The sequence below is a fragment of the Oryzias latipes genome, chromosome 11, assembly GCF_002234675.1.
Source record: "Oryzias latipes chromosome 11, ASM223467v1".
Taxonomy (NCBI): Eukaryota; Metazoa; Chordata; class Actinopteri; order Beloniformes; family Adrianichthyidae; genus Oryzias; species Oryzias latipes.
In genome coordinates this window covers 17233552-17248610 of record NC_019869.2, presented here as the reverse complement: position 1 = coordinate 17248610, position 15059 = coordinate 17233552, and the positions used below count along the sequence as shown (strand labels likewise).

At 40.8% G+C, this 15059-nt stretch overlaps 1 protein-coding gene across 1 annotated transcript; it reads right to left on the bottom strand.

Moving 5' to 3' along the window:
- Nucleotides 1-1463: 1463 nt before the first annotated feature.
- LOC101170690 (kelch-like protein 31) lies at nt 1464-14910 on the bottom strand. The gene is made up of 7 exons (XM_004074077.4): nt 14764-14910; nt 7639-8012; nt 7242-7390; nt 5880-6226; nt 5084-5383; nt 4842-5017; nt 1464-3280 (listed from the first exon to the last, which is right to left on the bottom strand). The coding sequence occupies exons 2-7, from the start codon at nt 7950-7952 to the stop codon at nt 2482-2484; spliced, it is 2085 nt and encodes a 694-aa protein (XP_004074125.1). The 5' UTR covers nt 7953-8012; nt 14764-14910; the 3' UTR covers nt 1464-2481.
- Between the last annotated feature and the right edge of the window lie 149 nt (nt 14911-15059).

Genomic DNA, 15059 nt, shown 5'->3' with positions numbered 1-15059 from the left:
GTAGGAAGAACACGTCAATGTAAGGGTGGGGTCATCTAAGATAGCACAAGGGTTAAGGGAGCATCAACTAGACCTGCTGGGTTCTTGTTCTTGGCACTTTGATCGCCTGCTCTCACATGAAAACCAATGAAAGGAGTTTGCCAGAGATGTCCAGTGTTTAGTAGAAACTAGCTTAATAAGATGGTTTTCACAAAATATGTAAATCCTTCCTTTCTGTAGTGTGAGAACAGCAGGACACCAATTCTGTTTTTTACAGTTGCCGTACTCACCTGCCTCCATTTCTGGTTTGAATTTATCAGGTTGTGCACCTGTCGTACCACAAGGTGACAGTCTTGTGAAACATTTGTGTCACTGCACTAGTATTTAAAAACTAGACGAGGACCCCTTAACCCAGGGGTGTCAAACTCATTTTTACCGAGGGCCACATCAGCATAATGGCTGTCCTCAAATGGTAAATGGCGTAAACTTATATAGTGCTTTCTACCCTCTTTCAAAGGCCCAAAGCACTTTACAGTCACAGTCCCATTCACACATGCGCACACACACATTCACACACTGATGGCGGCTCCGCTGCCGAACACTGGCGCCAACCTCCCACCAGAGGCTTCAGTGTCTTGCCCAAGGACACTTCGACACATAGGCGTGCAAGGCGGGAATCGAACCTGCAATATGCGTCGACCGCCCTACCGCTGCACCACGGTCGCCCAGATATAACTTATACATGTAACTAAATGTAATGAAAAATAAATGTAACGTAATGTTAAATAACTTATTTATTTATTATAACTTTCTAAAGTGACAATTACAGTTGCATAGAAAACATATGTTTGCTTGTTACTCTAGCATAAATCCTCTTAAATTTGATTGTCAGGTTAGGTTCTATGGACAGCGTTAAAGTCCTAATGTATAGTTGCCCAATCCCATTTTTCAAGTCCTATTCCCCCTAGATTTAAATAAATGCACACAAATTTTTACTTTAAGAATATTAAAAACTTTTATGCTCTTGCGGGTCAAATAAAATGACATGGAGGGCCACATCTGGCCCCCGGGGCTTTGAGTTTGACACGTGCCTTAACCCTTGTGCTGTCCTAGGCACTTTAATGTTGGGAGTTGGGTCATCTAGACCCACTAGACAGTGCTCTGAACCTTTTTTCTTCAATGATTTGTGATCTTCACTGGTGTCCATGGATTACATGAAATCTTCTTCACCTTTATCCACCTTTGTCATGGTAGGGAGAACACGTCAATGTAAGGCGGGGGTCATAGGATAGCACAAGGGTTAAATGCTGTCTTTCCTTTGTCATGGTAACAGAAATTCCTGTCATTCTCCTTATTGACATCCGTAAACTTCTTTTCTGGATTTGAATTCATAGAAGCAGCAGCTTCATCCTATTTCTGCTTTAAATTCTTTAATTTCTTTTAAACATTTCACGTCTGGTATGGATAAATCGACACACATCAAGTTTGATTGAGATAGTCTTTATTTAATTTCAGTGAAACTTCACCTTTGCAGTTCAAATACAGAAATCAATCGATTTAACCTCCAAAGATTAAGATGGACAACAGCTTTTTTTAACGCATTTTTGCTTTTTTCACAGAAAATAAACAGTTGAAACAGATGTTTGTTAAATATATATACTTTTTTAATATTTTTACCACCTTTGTGCCACTTTATTTCACATTTAACCCTCTGTGGTCGTTCCTAACAGGCCTGCACTGAAATCTTGGGAAAATTTCAAGTTTGTTTTGATGTTATTGCAGGATTTTTGATTGAAACAGAAACTGGCTCATGTGCTGTAGCAGTCATGTGCTGTAGCAGTCACACACTGCCTCACACACACACACACACACACATTCATGCTCCTCTAAGTCACCATAAATGCCTTTGCACACAGGCTCACAGCAGTTTCACACTGAACACGGTCACAGATCATCTGTTTCTGTCTTTCCATCTTTTGCCATCGTGCTTGCTTCAACTTCACCTGCTCAACTCCTCTTTTCATCCACCTTTACCCCCTCTGCTTTTGTACTCTCTAAATCCTCCACTCAGGACCATAAAAATAAAAAATATTCAAAACATTGTATAATTATTTTATTATAAATGCTAACTCAGCAGTAATGTGTTTTAAAATGATTCCGCTTGATGCTGCTTTAATTTTTCACTGGATTCAAAAATGGAATAAAAGCCTAAGTTTTACTTTGCCTTGTTTTGACATTGAAGTCCCACTCCGATTATCTATTTTTCTGTTTGAAAAGCGTTCCCAGTTGTCTTTTAATTATGATTGTACCGTTTTTAGCCCTCTGACTTGTGGGTGGAAGTCCTGTTTAACATTCTGGTTCTTAAAGGCTTTTAACTTCTGAAGAAACATAAAAAAATTGGAGTCCCTCTTTTTCACATTCCGGATAATTTTGATTTAAGGGGTCACTGGCAGAGGAAATGTTCTGGTGATCCAGATGTTGCCTGATGTTTCTCCTGTGTTTTCATGCACTTTGGACCTGTGCTGGGATCGCGCTGCTCTCTCTGCTCCGGTTCTTTCTGGCCGGGCTCTGCTCCTCGTGTCCCGGGGTGTTGCGGTGCAGCTGTCGGCGGGGTGCGTGGCGGGGTGGCAGCGCCAGGGCGCAGCAGGAGACTCCCACTGTGGGCTCTGGTAGATCCTCCCCCTTCGACCAGCTATCTGTGGCCGGGTCGTACTTCTGCACGGCTGCCTTGTAGCGTTTCTCTGCCTCGTTCCAGCCCCCCAGCAGGTACAGCTTCTCACCCAGCAGGGAGAGGCCAGCGGTGCTCACGCCCAAGGGCAGCGGTGCCGCCCGGCTCCACGCTCCACTGTCAGGGCTGAAGACTTCCACTGAGAGCACATCGATCCGCTCTCCACCAGGTCCGAGCTGGCTTCCTCCCACCACATACACCTTCCCACCCAGGGTGGCGGAGCAGTGCCAGCCGCGGGGCGTATCCATGGGGGTTTTCTCGCTCCAGGTGTCGGTCTCTACATTGTAGCATGAGGCAGAGCGGGAGTAGGCGCAGCTGATGTACCCACCGGTCACCAGTATGTCTCCGGAGGGCAGAGTGGCACTGGAGTGGCAGCAGCGGGGCGCTTCCATGGGGGCACGCATCTGCCAGGTGTTGGAGGAGGGCAGGTAGCTCTCCGTGGTGGCCAGCAGGCCCTCGACGTTACGGCCACCGATGGCGTACAGGCGGCCACCGCTGGCTGCCAGGGAGAAGTGGGTGCGGCGCTGACGCATGCTTGCCAGGTGGAGCCAGGTGTTGAAGCGGGGGTCATATCTGAGGGAAAGGTGGAAAGAAAAGTTTCTAACACTTCAGATTCATGAGGGCCTTTTTAAAATGTATTTATCCGTTACAGTTAAACTCACACTTTTGTTTTTGAGTGTGAAGACTCATTTTAGTGGTTGAACTCCCCCAAAATGGTAAATGGCACATGCAGTGGCGGTTCTACCCTGAATCACTCCCCGGGCGACATGGCGGCGCTGTCGCAGTTTCTATTTTTATTTTTTCATCAAGCACTGAGCCGCGGCCCGCGACCGTCGCCCCCCTTTATGCACCAGTATTGGTGCATAAATCCTTTTACAAGGGCTGAGCCGCCGGCGCCGCCCCCCTTCATTTTGCGCCCCGGGCCATCGCCCATATAGCCCGTCCCTAAAACCGCTACTGGGCACATGCATATATAGCAGGGGTGTTCATTACGTCGATCGCGATCAACCAGTCGATCTTCAAGGACGTGAGGGTAGATCAAAAAATTTAAAAAAAGTACTTGTAAAAAATCTGTCAGCGAATCAAAATCCTCACTGACAAGTACGGGACTTGATTGACATGCAGAACGGCCAATCGGACATCCTCTGATACATATGTCACTGTTTAAATACACTGAGCGCAAATTCTGTCAAGAGAAAGTCGCTACTTGCCCCACAGCACGTCAAGTCCCCGGCAGAAGACCACTTCTACTGCTTTTAGGCCCAAAGTGTCTCAGTCCCATTCACCCATGAACACACACATTTACACATTAGCGCAAACCTGTTACCACTAGGAGAAAAGTGAAGTTCAGTGTCTTACCCAAGGACATTTCAACATTTGGGCAGGTAAGCCAGGAACCAAACCTGCTATAAAATCAGAGGTTGACCACTTTACCGCTGCACCACAGCCATTCAATGTCAACCATTGAGTCCCATTTTAGAACCTTTGGTATGACCCAAATCCACATTCTCCCAGTCTGAGGGTGGACAGTCTACCACTAGGCCACCAAACTGCTACATTGATTGGATTATTAGACCAACATCAGACTTATCGTGGGGAGATGGATTCGGGGGGAAAATTTCTAGAAGGTATATGCTTTAAAGAAAATAAATGTTTGTTTGTTAAAGGTTTCTGGGTTTTCCCCATTGGCTGTATCAGAACTCCCATATGTTCCAAACAGGAAGTACCCTCTGGCTACAAGAGGTCAAAAGCCCACAGACTTCTACTGAGAAATTGACAGCTATTATTCTATTTGTCACAATAACCATCCTTGCTCTGCTACCTTTTTTAATGTGTTCTGTTTTTCATGATTTTTTTCTGTAGTACAACTTATTCAATTAAAAAAACTGACCCATTCGATGACTCAAAAGTAGGTGGTCTCCCGTCGAACGTCAAAACATTTAACAGAATCTCCTGAGCCTGCTTGCAAGTGGTAGGGGTGTGGACCTTCAACAAGCTCAGTCCTGATTGGCAGGAGTGTTTGCCAGGTTTTGTATACAGTTAATGGTTAATGCTAAACATTTGAACAAAAGGAAGCTGTAGATGTGGGTCATTCTTTCACTCCTAACATTTGAAATAAAGCCGGATTTCAGACCTGTTGAGGGTGCTGACGGCGTGTTTGGCCTGGTTCCGGGCGTCGTTCTGGTCCTCTCCTCCAGCCACGTACAGGAAGCCATCCATCACAGCCACACACTGGTTGAAGCTCTTCGCTGGCAGCTGGGTCAGGTGGCGCCAGGTGGCACCACTGTCACGAGGGTCCCTCCACAGAACCTGGACACCATGACTACTTGTCTGTAAGGTTTCGGGGTTAACAAATTGTGAGTCAGGAGCACTGACCTCTCGGCTGAGAGCCCTCTCTGTGAGAGACGGGCGTCCTCCGATGGTCAGCAGAGTCGGCTGGGCCCCCCGGACCTGCGTGCGCCTGGACTGCAGGGTGTTTTGCTGGTAGGGCAGCAGGTGGTAGTTCATGGCGTCCACCAGCTGGCGGTGACACTGTGGATCCAGCATCATGCGAGGCACCGGCTGGATCTGGCTCACCAGCTCGCTGGCTGGGATGGTCTCAAAACGAATATGTGACAGAAGGTCAGAAGCGTGAGCCTGGCGGGAGGCGTTAAAGTCCAGCCACTTCATGGCAAGCTGGAGGAGGAGCAGAAAGTTGAATTTGGCTGTTTAGTTTGTGTTCAACACGATCCATAGCAGGAGAAGCTTTTAAACACTTCTTCTGCTATGGATCCTTCTCCACAAATTTTCGAAGTAGATATTCCACCCAAATCTGCATGTTTCTTTTAAGGTTTTGGCAAAAGCTTCTTTTGCACAGGTGCTGGGTTCCTGACAGCTTCTCATTTGATCCCAGACTTCTCTTGGTTACTCAGCTGTTGGCTTATTTTCGTTCTGAAGTTGTGTATGAATAAACAGGCTTCTGTGCCACATGCAGAGGAGTTATTCTTAGATGTTTTGGCTCACAGTTGTCAGGTTTTTATTCTTGAGGCCTGGCTTCAGGCCTGAGTTTGGTCATAAATATTAGCAGGTGACCAGGCTAACAAGGTTCCTGCTGGTTCACCTGTAGTTTGATTTTAAAACTTTTTTTTTCTTTTTTTAATGCAAAGCTTGACTGTGATGATTGACCTCTGACCTGGAAAGCCATGACCTCTGAGGGCAACACCAGCGAGTTGTCCTGAAGGAAAGCAGAGATCTGCTCCAGGGTCAGCTGCATGAAGAGCGGCGTCTCTGAGAACTGCACAAAGTTCTCCAGGACAAAGCGGCGGGCAGCGTCGCACACAGGCAGCAGGCCGTAGGCGGCGGCGATGTTCCAGACGTAGACGCAGGTCTGAATGTTGAGCTCCGCCAGCAGGAAGTCCATGCACATCTTGAGGAGTTGCGGGATCTGCAATGCAGTGGCGGCAGAGACAGTGCAGCCGATGGTGTAGAGGGACATGTGGACGCGGCCCAGGTAAGCAAAAGTGATGACATTGGCTAGACCTGCACAGAGAAGAAAACAACAAATACTTTTTTACACCATTACACAAATAAAATCCTTAAAATTCACACAATGTGATTCTTTTTTTTACATTCTATCTGACAAGTAAAGTGTTTCTGATGAACATTACAGACCTTTTTCATATTTCTAAGACGGACAACTTGCAGAATCTGTTACTGACATATTTTTTAGATTTGCTCAGCACCTTTTTAAGTTTTTTGCTGCTTAATATCTATTAAATCTGAATGGTCTGGATCCTTTCCTTTTTATGACTGCTAGGTTGTTTTCTCCATGACAATTTTGACAATTTAATTCATCTGATTTAGAAGAGAGTAGTGGAGCAATATTTCTTGAAGCTAGAATAAAAAAGACATGAGTTTAGTTGCTTCATTTGAATCTTGGAGAACAGAAATTCTTAGAAACAGCTAAACAATAAGAAAACAACTTTATTGATAAGTCACTGCATCTGTAATGAAGTCGATTAAACCATTGACTGTATATGGAAAACTGGACTGAGTGACTCCTCCCTCCTGGCGTTCCAAACAGGAAGTACCTACTGGCTCAAAGAAGCCAAAATCCCATAGACTTTTATTGAGAAATAAACAGTTGTTGCTCAGTAGTTTTACTTGTCATAATAATGCTCTGATACCTTTTTACTAACATATTCTTGCTAATTCTAATTCTAATTCCAACAAGCCATTCCTGATTTGCGAGTCTGGTTACCATAGAAATTTTGACTTCTGACTTGGACCAATCACTGCTTATAGATGTCATCTGATTCCAACATGGTGGTGGCCGTATTGTTGAAAAATGGTGACTGAATTGAGTTCATTTTGTTGGAGCTGGAATAAAACAGTTTTTTATGGGTTACGTGACAGTCATTCGGTCCAGTTCTCATATACAGTCCATGGTACTTTAAACTGATCATCCTTTCTGTTTAGTGTCTTGTTTTAACAAAAAAAAAAAACTAAACTTTCTCTCTTTCCAGTGACTTGCTGTAATGTGAGCTGAACGCACCCAGAGGTGAGAGTGAGGGGAGCTCCAGACGCTTCATTCCAGGGTCTTTGGCCAGAATCTCTCTAAAGTACTGACTGATGGAGGAAATGACCAGTTTGTGGACGTCGAAGGCCTTGGTCTTACAGGCCAGCTCCAGATCAGTCAGGAACCTGGAAGAAGAAGCACAAGAAAAATGTCTCAAACAGCTGTTAACATGTGATCATGGAAGTCCTCAAACCCTTTGGGTTTCACAAATTGGTACAGAATTGGACTTTCTGTTAAAATAGGATTTTCTATTCTAAATTAGGACAATTTGTGTTTCCTGAAATCTGGGTTTTCTTCTGGTTTCATCATTTTTTCTTATTTTACAATAATTCTTGTAGCGAAGCACAGTTTTTTGTGCTTTGTCAAAGCTCACTTTTCCTGGCGCATCTTGCTGAGCTCCTCCAGCAGTGCGTTGCCATGCAGGGGCCGAGTGAGCTCGCTGCCCAGGCCGAAGCCACGCTCCCCTGGCTTGATGGCAGGCGGTGGCAGCTGCAGGTTGAGGCTGTTCAGCTGTGCGATGTCCAGGGCTGCCATCTGCTCGATCTTCTTTACCCCGCTCTCAACCACCACCACACCGTCACCACGGCTCTCCACCTTCAAGGCGACAGAGCTGGTCTCTATGGCAACCTGAGTGATGGTGTCTTCGGCGGCCTTCTTTGGGCGAGGGGCCTTCTTCTTTGGTGCCATGCTTCAGGGTTTTCTCTTAGTTTGCTTAGTTTGGTTTCACTTTAACACAGCACACAGCACCTGAAAAGAGAAAAGGACCTTGTCAGAATATTTTATACACAAGGGTCCTTGAATTTTGGATAATTTGCACTCCAATTTCAGGTTTTATCCATATTCCCCCAATGTTAGAAGAATTTAGCCTTTTTGTTTGATTTTTCTTCGGGGTTTTTTGTGCTTAAAAAAACAAAAAAACATTTAAGGAATCAATTCTTGCTGCTTTCAATCACATACCAATGCATTTCTATTGAATTAAATGTTACATTTAAAATGAGTCCAGTAAAGGTTTGTGTGACCTCCTATCATTCTGCTTCTGAAAAACAATATTCCTATTAAAGATATGAACAACACGACCTGCAGCAGAAAAACATGTCACATTTGACCTACCGTACTTATGTTACACAATGATTTGACTCCTTTCACAAAAAATATGCAACACTGAGTCCATTAAATAGCTGGAAATGCTACACAATATTTACATTACATTTATGATCGGAGTTTTCAGGTGCTCAAAACTATCATAAATGTTAAAAAAGAAGTACTCCAATTAGATTTGATTTGTCTGAAATAACAATGATTAAAGGGAAAGTCAGTGAAGTCCCACATGCTGACATGAATAAACTAATGACTGAGAAAATTTGTTTTTGCAGCCTTTCTAGAGTAATACTCTGCTGTGTTATATACAGAAAGGAAAATTCTATCTTCTTCTCTTAATCTGCATTTTCATTTTTAGTTCCTGCTGTGAGAGTCTCACAGTTCTGGAAATATCCACAGCACTAACTGAGGACCCTTTCCTGAGTACCGGTAGGTCAGAATCAGAGGAGGACAGATTGGTCTCTGTGGGTTAGTTGCTCTGACTGACAGGTGCAGGTGTCCTGACAGATCGGAGAGGAGCAGAGGGTCAAGTTGGTTCTTTACACTCAGCAGGTCAGCTCTTTACGCAACAAACATGAAACAAACTATGACCTGAAACTAAACAAAGAAAACAAGCTTAGAATATAAAGATCTTTTTGGGAAATTTAGACATACTTGAGCTGAAAAACCTAAAAGTTCCAAGAGTTAGAAGTCCTGCAGATTTTCTCCTTCACCCAGGAAAATAAACGTTATTTGTTTTTGTCACCATTAACCCATCATTTATAAAATATGTACAATAACTGAATTACAATGGTGTTAGGGTTTTATTATTTTACTTTGATAGCAGCACAAGTTCCTTTCAAAATAAAATACATCCTGTCTCAAATGGGATCCTCTATGTTTACTTTAGTCAGAAATGCAAGAAAGCCAAGTCAAACATGGCATTTTCCATCACTATAGAGCACCATCTTTCTAATTCTTCTGAACTATCTAAAATAAAACATCAACGTTGGTGTAGAAGCCAGTTATCTTGAACAATCCCCAGATGACATGTTAATCCAATTAATTTTGCCTCTGACAGGTAGCTAGACACTAATGTGCAGTATAAGATAACAATGTATGCTTTAAACGTTGTCTAATAATAAACCACTCTGACAATAGATCTAGCCTTTTACCATCCATTTGCTGCTTTATGTGACGTGTTAAAATCTAAATAAAAAGGACAAAACCTAATTAATTTAAACAAATTAACCAAAACTACAGACCTAGTACTTGTTGAAATCATTTAAATTTTTCTTTAAAGCCAAATAGCTGCAATAGAGGATAAAGGAGCTGCATGTGCCTCCAGAGCCTCGGGTTGCAGACCCCTGGGCCAGACGACTTTTCCCACTGTCTCTCTGCATCCCTCAGTGATTGATTAAGCAACTACAACTTTAATTTTGATACGGGAGCACTTTTTTAATGTTTAAATTTCAAACATTTTTTGGAATTACCTGTATCAACATGAAAACTTCAGTCACACTGTTTTGTTCTTAAAATGTGGTCTTTATCTATTATTTTTTAAACAATTTCGCAAGTGACTTCAGTTTAAAGTGTTCATTTAAATAGTTGTTACCACCTTTCAGTTTTATCAAACTTTAGTTGATATTTGACTTCAGTTGTTGCTCTGTGAGTCTCTCTTTGGCCTCAATAGCAACCTCAGCATGTCAAAAGTACCCATAAAGAAACATGATGTCATCCCTGGTCGAGCTTATCAGCTTCCATCAAATTACTTTTTGAGGATTTACAAGTAACATCTCATAAAGTTACATTTTTCTCATTCTCTGTTGAAAAAATCTTCATTGGGACTACTAGAGGATGGTTGTATTTGTGTTTTGGCAGTGTGAACTGTGTCCAAAACATCTCCCTGCTCGTATAACCAACGAGTTTCTGCTTGTACACAGAAAAAATAAAGTAAACCCTCTGAGGTGATTTGCTCCTTCAGCTGCTCCTTAAATAGCATGTACCAGCTCTGTGGTCGGCAGGCTTCCAGATCAGGCAGAGCTGGCTGGCACACAGGAAAGAACGGAGCAGATCTGCAGCTGTTGTTGGTGTCAAATGAAGCCGCTCACAGTTACGCAGTGTGGATGTTGCAACCCCTCATGAAGCAGTTGAAACAGAAAAGCCTGCCTGGTAAAACTTCAGACTCTGCTGCAGGAGTGTATACAATCAATTAGAGCTTTAAAAAATCAATGATCCAACAAATTAAACTGAAAGTTTTTTAAATCATATTTTGGATATTGGGAAACCAAAGAGATGTTTACTTGATGATGACTTCCTGTTATCATTTAGACTTATTTTTCTAAACATTCTTGTTTCTTGGCAAAAACCAGGCAAAATTTGAAGGAAAAAACAACTCTTTCCATCAATTTCTCATCTGAATTGTTTACTTTTTGTAACTGCTTGTCTTCTGTCTCCCTCATCCTGACAACATAAATTACTCAATCATTTTTCTTCTCTAACAAAGTAAAAGGGCAGAAAATCTGAAGGATTACATGTACATAAAGTTTGCAAATTTGTTTATATTCAAGCAAAGCTACTGATGTTTCATTTACTTAATTTTTGTTCAAGTAAACAAAATGTATATGGGCATAATTTAAATGTACCAGTAAGTCCTTGTACCACATTGATGTGCTTTGACGTTGTTGTGTTTGGATGCTAGGTATCTTTAAGCACAAAAGAAATTACTTTAGTTTGAAACAACAAAACAACCTAAAATGCCAAGATATGAATCTGTAAAAGATAACTTTCAATTAATTCAATCATTAATTATCTTAAAAATAATAAACTGTCTTGGAGCATCACAGCAGCATTGCATTAGAGAAGCACTTGATATGACTTGATGTGAAGATTTTTAATTTCAAGATAAAAAGACACGCTGTCTATTAAAAATAAACATCCATTTTTTTTCTGCTTACCTAGGTTTCCAAAGAATTTAGTTTAGTTCAAAAATCAAATTAAAAGCAGCAAAAGTGGTTTGGCTACCTTAATTTCACATTACATTACATTACATTTGTTTAAAGTTGAAATTCGAAATACGATTCTAAGAATTCCTGTTCAGAATATCAAATAATTATGGAGAGAAATTAGACTCAGTCGGATTTGTGCGTGCGTAATTCTTGATTTGTGCGTAAATTAGGATTTGTGTATGCATATTCTTGCTTTGTGCGTGCGTAAATTAGGATTTGTGCATAAATTTGGATTTGTGCGTGATTTGTTACTCACATAATACGTTTTGTGTATAAGTTAAAAAAATGTAAAATGAAAAAAATACAAAATGCAATTTACGTATGCACAAATTAATTTCTCTCTAATTTCTCTCCATAAATAATGTGCTGCAATGACAATTTGAAAAACATACTGAGCTAAAGTGGAGAATATCAGAAAAGCAGAGGAGAAAACTCCAAATGCAAAAATGTGTTAAGGGAAAATTGGGGAAAGTGTTCATCATTCAGACAAAAAAACATTAAAAGAAGCATTAAAAGACTACATGAATTTGGAAGGCCATGGGATTGTTGACACTCTACCATTTAAAAATTCACCACAATCAATTATTTTAATGTCTGCTTTGTTTAACAATTGATAGTTTTAAGTGTTGAAAAGGAGAATGGAGAACAACTACTACAAACCTGGATCATTAGAATCTCTCAGTCATTGAAATATTTCCCCACACATCAAACAAACCTCCAGCACACACCTTTTTTAATTTTACCCCAGAAAATGAATACGAACACATCTGTTGATAATTCTGTTTAGTTCAACAGATGGATCTAGTGTTACACAGCAAACGTGGCGACGCAGTGATTCAGAGGTTCAAAAATAATCGGTGATCAGCCGCCAGAAATATCTGGTCCCAAGGTCAAAGCAGGGAGCAGCTGTTCTCCCGCCCACCAATCGCTCATCCTCCATCACATCCACTTTGGATTGAGTAAAAACCTTCTGAAAGATTTACGCTGCACTTTTGAAATATAAACATCTTCCAAAGTAAAACTTAACCCTGATCAAATAAAAATTGCAAAGTAAATCATTTTGATGAATAAGCTCCAGTTAAGTTTATTTTTAATGATAAAACTATTGCACTAAAAGCTCACAGTAAAGTTGAGTCATTTACTGCTCTGAACTCAATTTTTCTATTTTCTTTTTTCTTTAACTTCCAACATCTTCAAAAATTATAAGTCTACATGAATCAGTGTTGTTCTACTTTCAGGGATTTGCATTGTTAACTTGCTGGCTGGGCATCTAAACTGTCTAGAAGCTACTGAAAACATGGCTGTGTCCACATTGCCACCCTAACCCTTAACTACTAAAAAACTACAGTTATGGTCAAATGTTCTAAGAATTACACAAATACTAGTTTTCACATAGTCTGATGCTGAACTGCTTTTGGATCTTTGTTTCAGTTGTTTCTTTGATGTACTGAAATATAATTACAAGAACTTCATACGCTTCAAAGGCTTTTATCGACAACTACATGACATTTATGCAAAGAGTCAGTATTTTCATAAATACTTCTTCTTTTTCAGGACCTCTGCAATTCGAGTCTCAATGAACTTCTGTGCCAAATCCTAAACGTTAGCAACCCATTCTTTGATTAATTCTTGGAGTTTGTCAGAATTAATGGGTTTTTGTTTGTCCATTCGCCTCCTGAGGATTGACCACAGATTCTCAAAGGGATTAAGATCTGTGGAGTTTCCAGGCCATGGACCCAAAATGCCAACGTTTTGGTCCCCCCCCCCCACTTAGTTATTACTTTTACCTTATGGGGCAGTGTTCCAAAAATGCATATTTCATCCCCAAACTGTTGCTGGATTGTTGGAAGAAGTTGCCATTGGAGGGTGTTTTGTACCATTCTTGATTCATGGCTGTGTTTTGGGGCAAAATTGTTAGTGAGCCCACTCCCTTGGATGAGAAGCAACCCCACACATGAATGGTCTCAGGATGCTTTTACTATTGGCACGACACGGGGCTGTCTTCTGAAGATAAAAACATTGATGGTTTATTTTAAAAAGTACATTTAAATGTATTTTTGTAAAAAATTGTTCAGACGCAACGCATTGTGGTCTATATTCACCAATCTAGTGAGCATCAATGCACTCTGGTTTTTCGCAGAGACCACTGGGAAATGTCTAGGGCACTCGATTTTGGAATTTTAGATTTTGGCAGCACAACAAAATGGCGAACGCACCATATAGTGCACTTTGTAGTGAGTAGTGAAGGACATGGCTCATGTCTTTTCTGGTCAAAGATAACAGAGAGACAATAAACTTTACAATTTGTCAGCAACAAAGTACATACTTGTCTTCATGAATGCAAGAAACCCCTATAATAATTGATTTATTTGACACTAATCTCAATGTAAAATCTTGCTTTATTAAAGAGGCTGCATACCTGTTCTGATTGATAAACTTTGATTTAACTTTTGATTTAGAAAATGCACTTAAATTTAATAAAGGTATATAATAAATAAAGAGTTCTAAGCATCAAGTTGGAACACTGTTAATGTAATACGTTTTGCTTCTCTCTTCACAAAGTTTTTTATTTCTTTGGAAAAAAATTAAAATGCAATCAAATGAGAACTGAAAACATTTGCAAAAACACCATAATTTGTTTTGCAGCCAGACGATTCATTTTCTGTCCCATCAGGTCCAAAGAGAGGCTGTGAGACTCACTTGGTTTTAGAATCATCACACTGCTGGACTTTGACTTACAAAACAATTTTAGCAATGGTTTTCCCATAATTTATCTTCATATTTCAGTTCTTAAAATCAACATATAGCTGGGGTGCAAGCTCCAAAAGCTGAGCACTTTTAAATTTGCAGCAACATCTTCTCAGAATGGCATTTAGAGGGATTTAAACCTTTCTAATGTTATTAAACTGGCTACATTTAAGTCAAGATAGAATATAATAAAACCCCAGTCAATCAAATAGTTTAAAAATGTGTAGTCTATTTAATCGAATTCTTTCATGTTATTCTTTTGTTGTAGCCCAAAAATAATGAATAAATTGTAACGCACTAACTGAATCGCTGTTTATGTTCAGCTATGGCTGAATACTGTGTTTTTCTGCTCATCGCATAGAAGGATTTATAGCTACGGATCCAAGGAACTTGTACTTTGTGTACATAATAAGGTTAACCCACACCGACCCCTTCCCCTGCTGTACAATAATATCCCAGACACAACTCTTAACATTGTTTCCGTATGAATGTTTTTTAAATTATTTAATAGATTGTTTTTAAATGCTGACATATTTTATATTGCTCAAGCAATTGTGACAATGTGACAATTGTGACAATGCTACAGTTCACCTCAGTGAAGTACAGAACAGCAACACACCACAAACTAATTTGTTCCTTAGGATATAAAATGAAACGTATGTTACCTCTTTCTTCTGCCTGACTCCTGCAGGTCTTTACTTTCGTTTGCCCTCCCTTTGATTGTTCTGGTGTTTTCTCGACTGTTCCTCTTTGCTTTATTCCTCCGTCCGTCTGCTGAAGTGCTGTGTGTGTGTGTTTGCGTTTGTGTGTCGGTATCAGGGTCCCAACCAAAGCTGTGACGTAGGAATTGGCCCTTTAGGAAGACTCCTCCTGCTCCAGCATCATCTTCTCCCTCCAAATAGAGACTCTTTGGCTGCCACTCCAAAAATATCCCGGTGTAACTTATCTCACCCAGACCAGG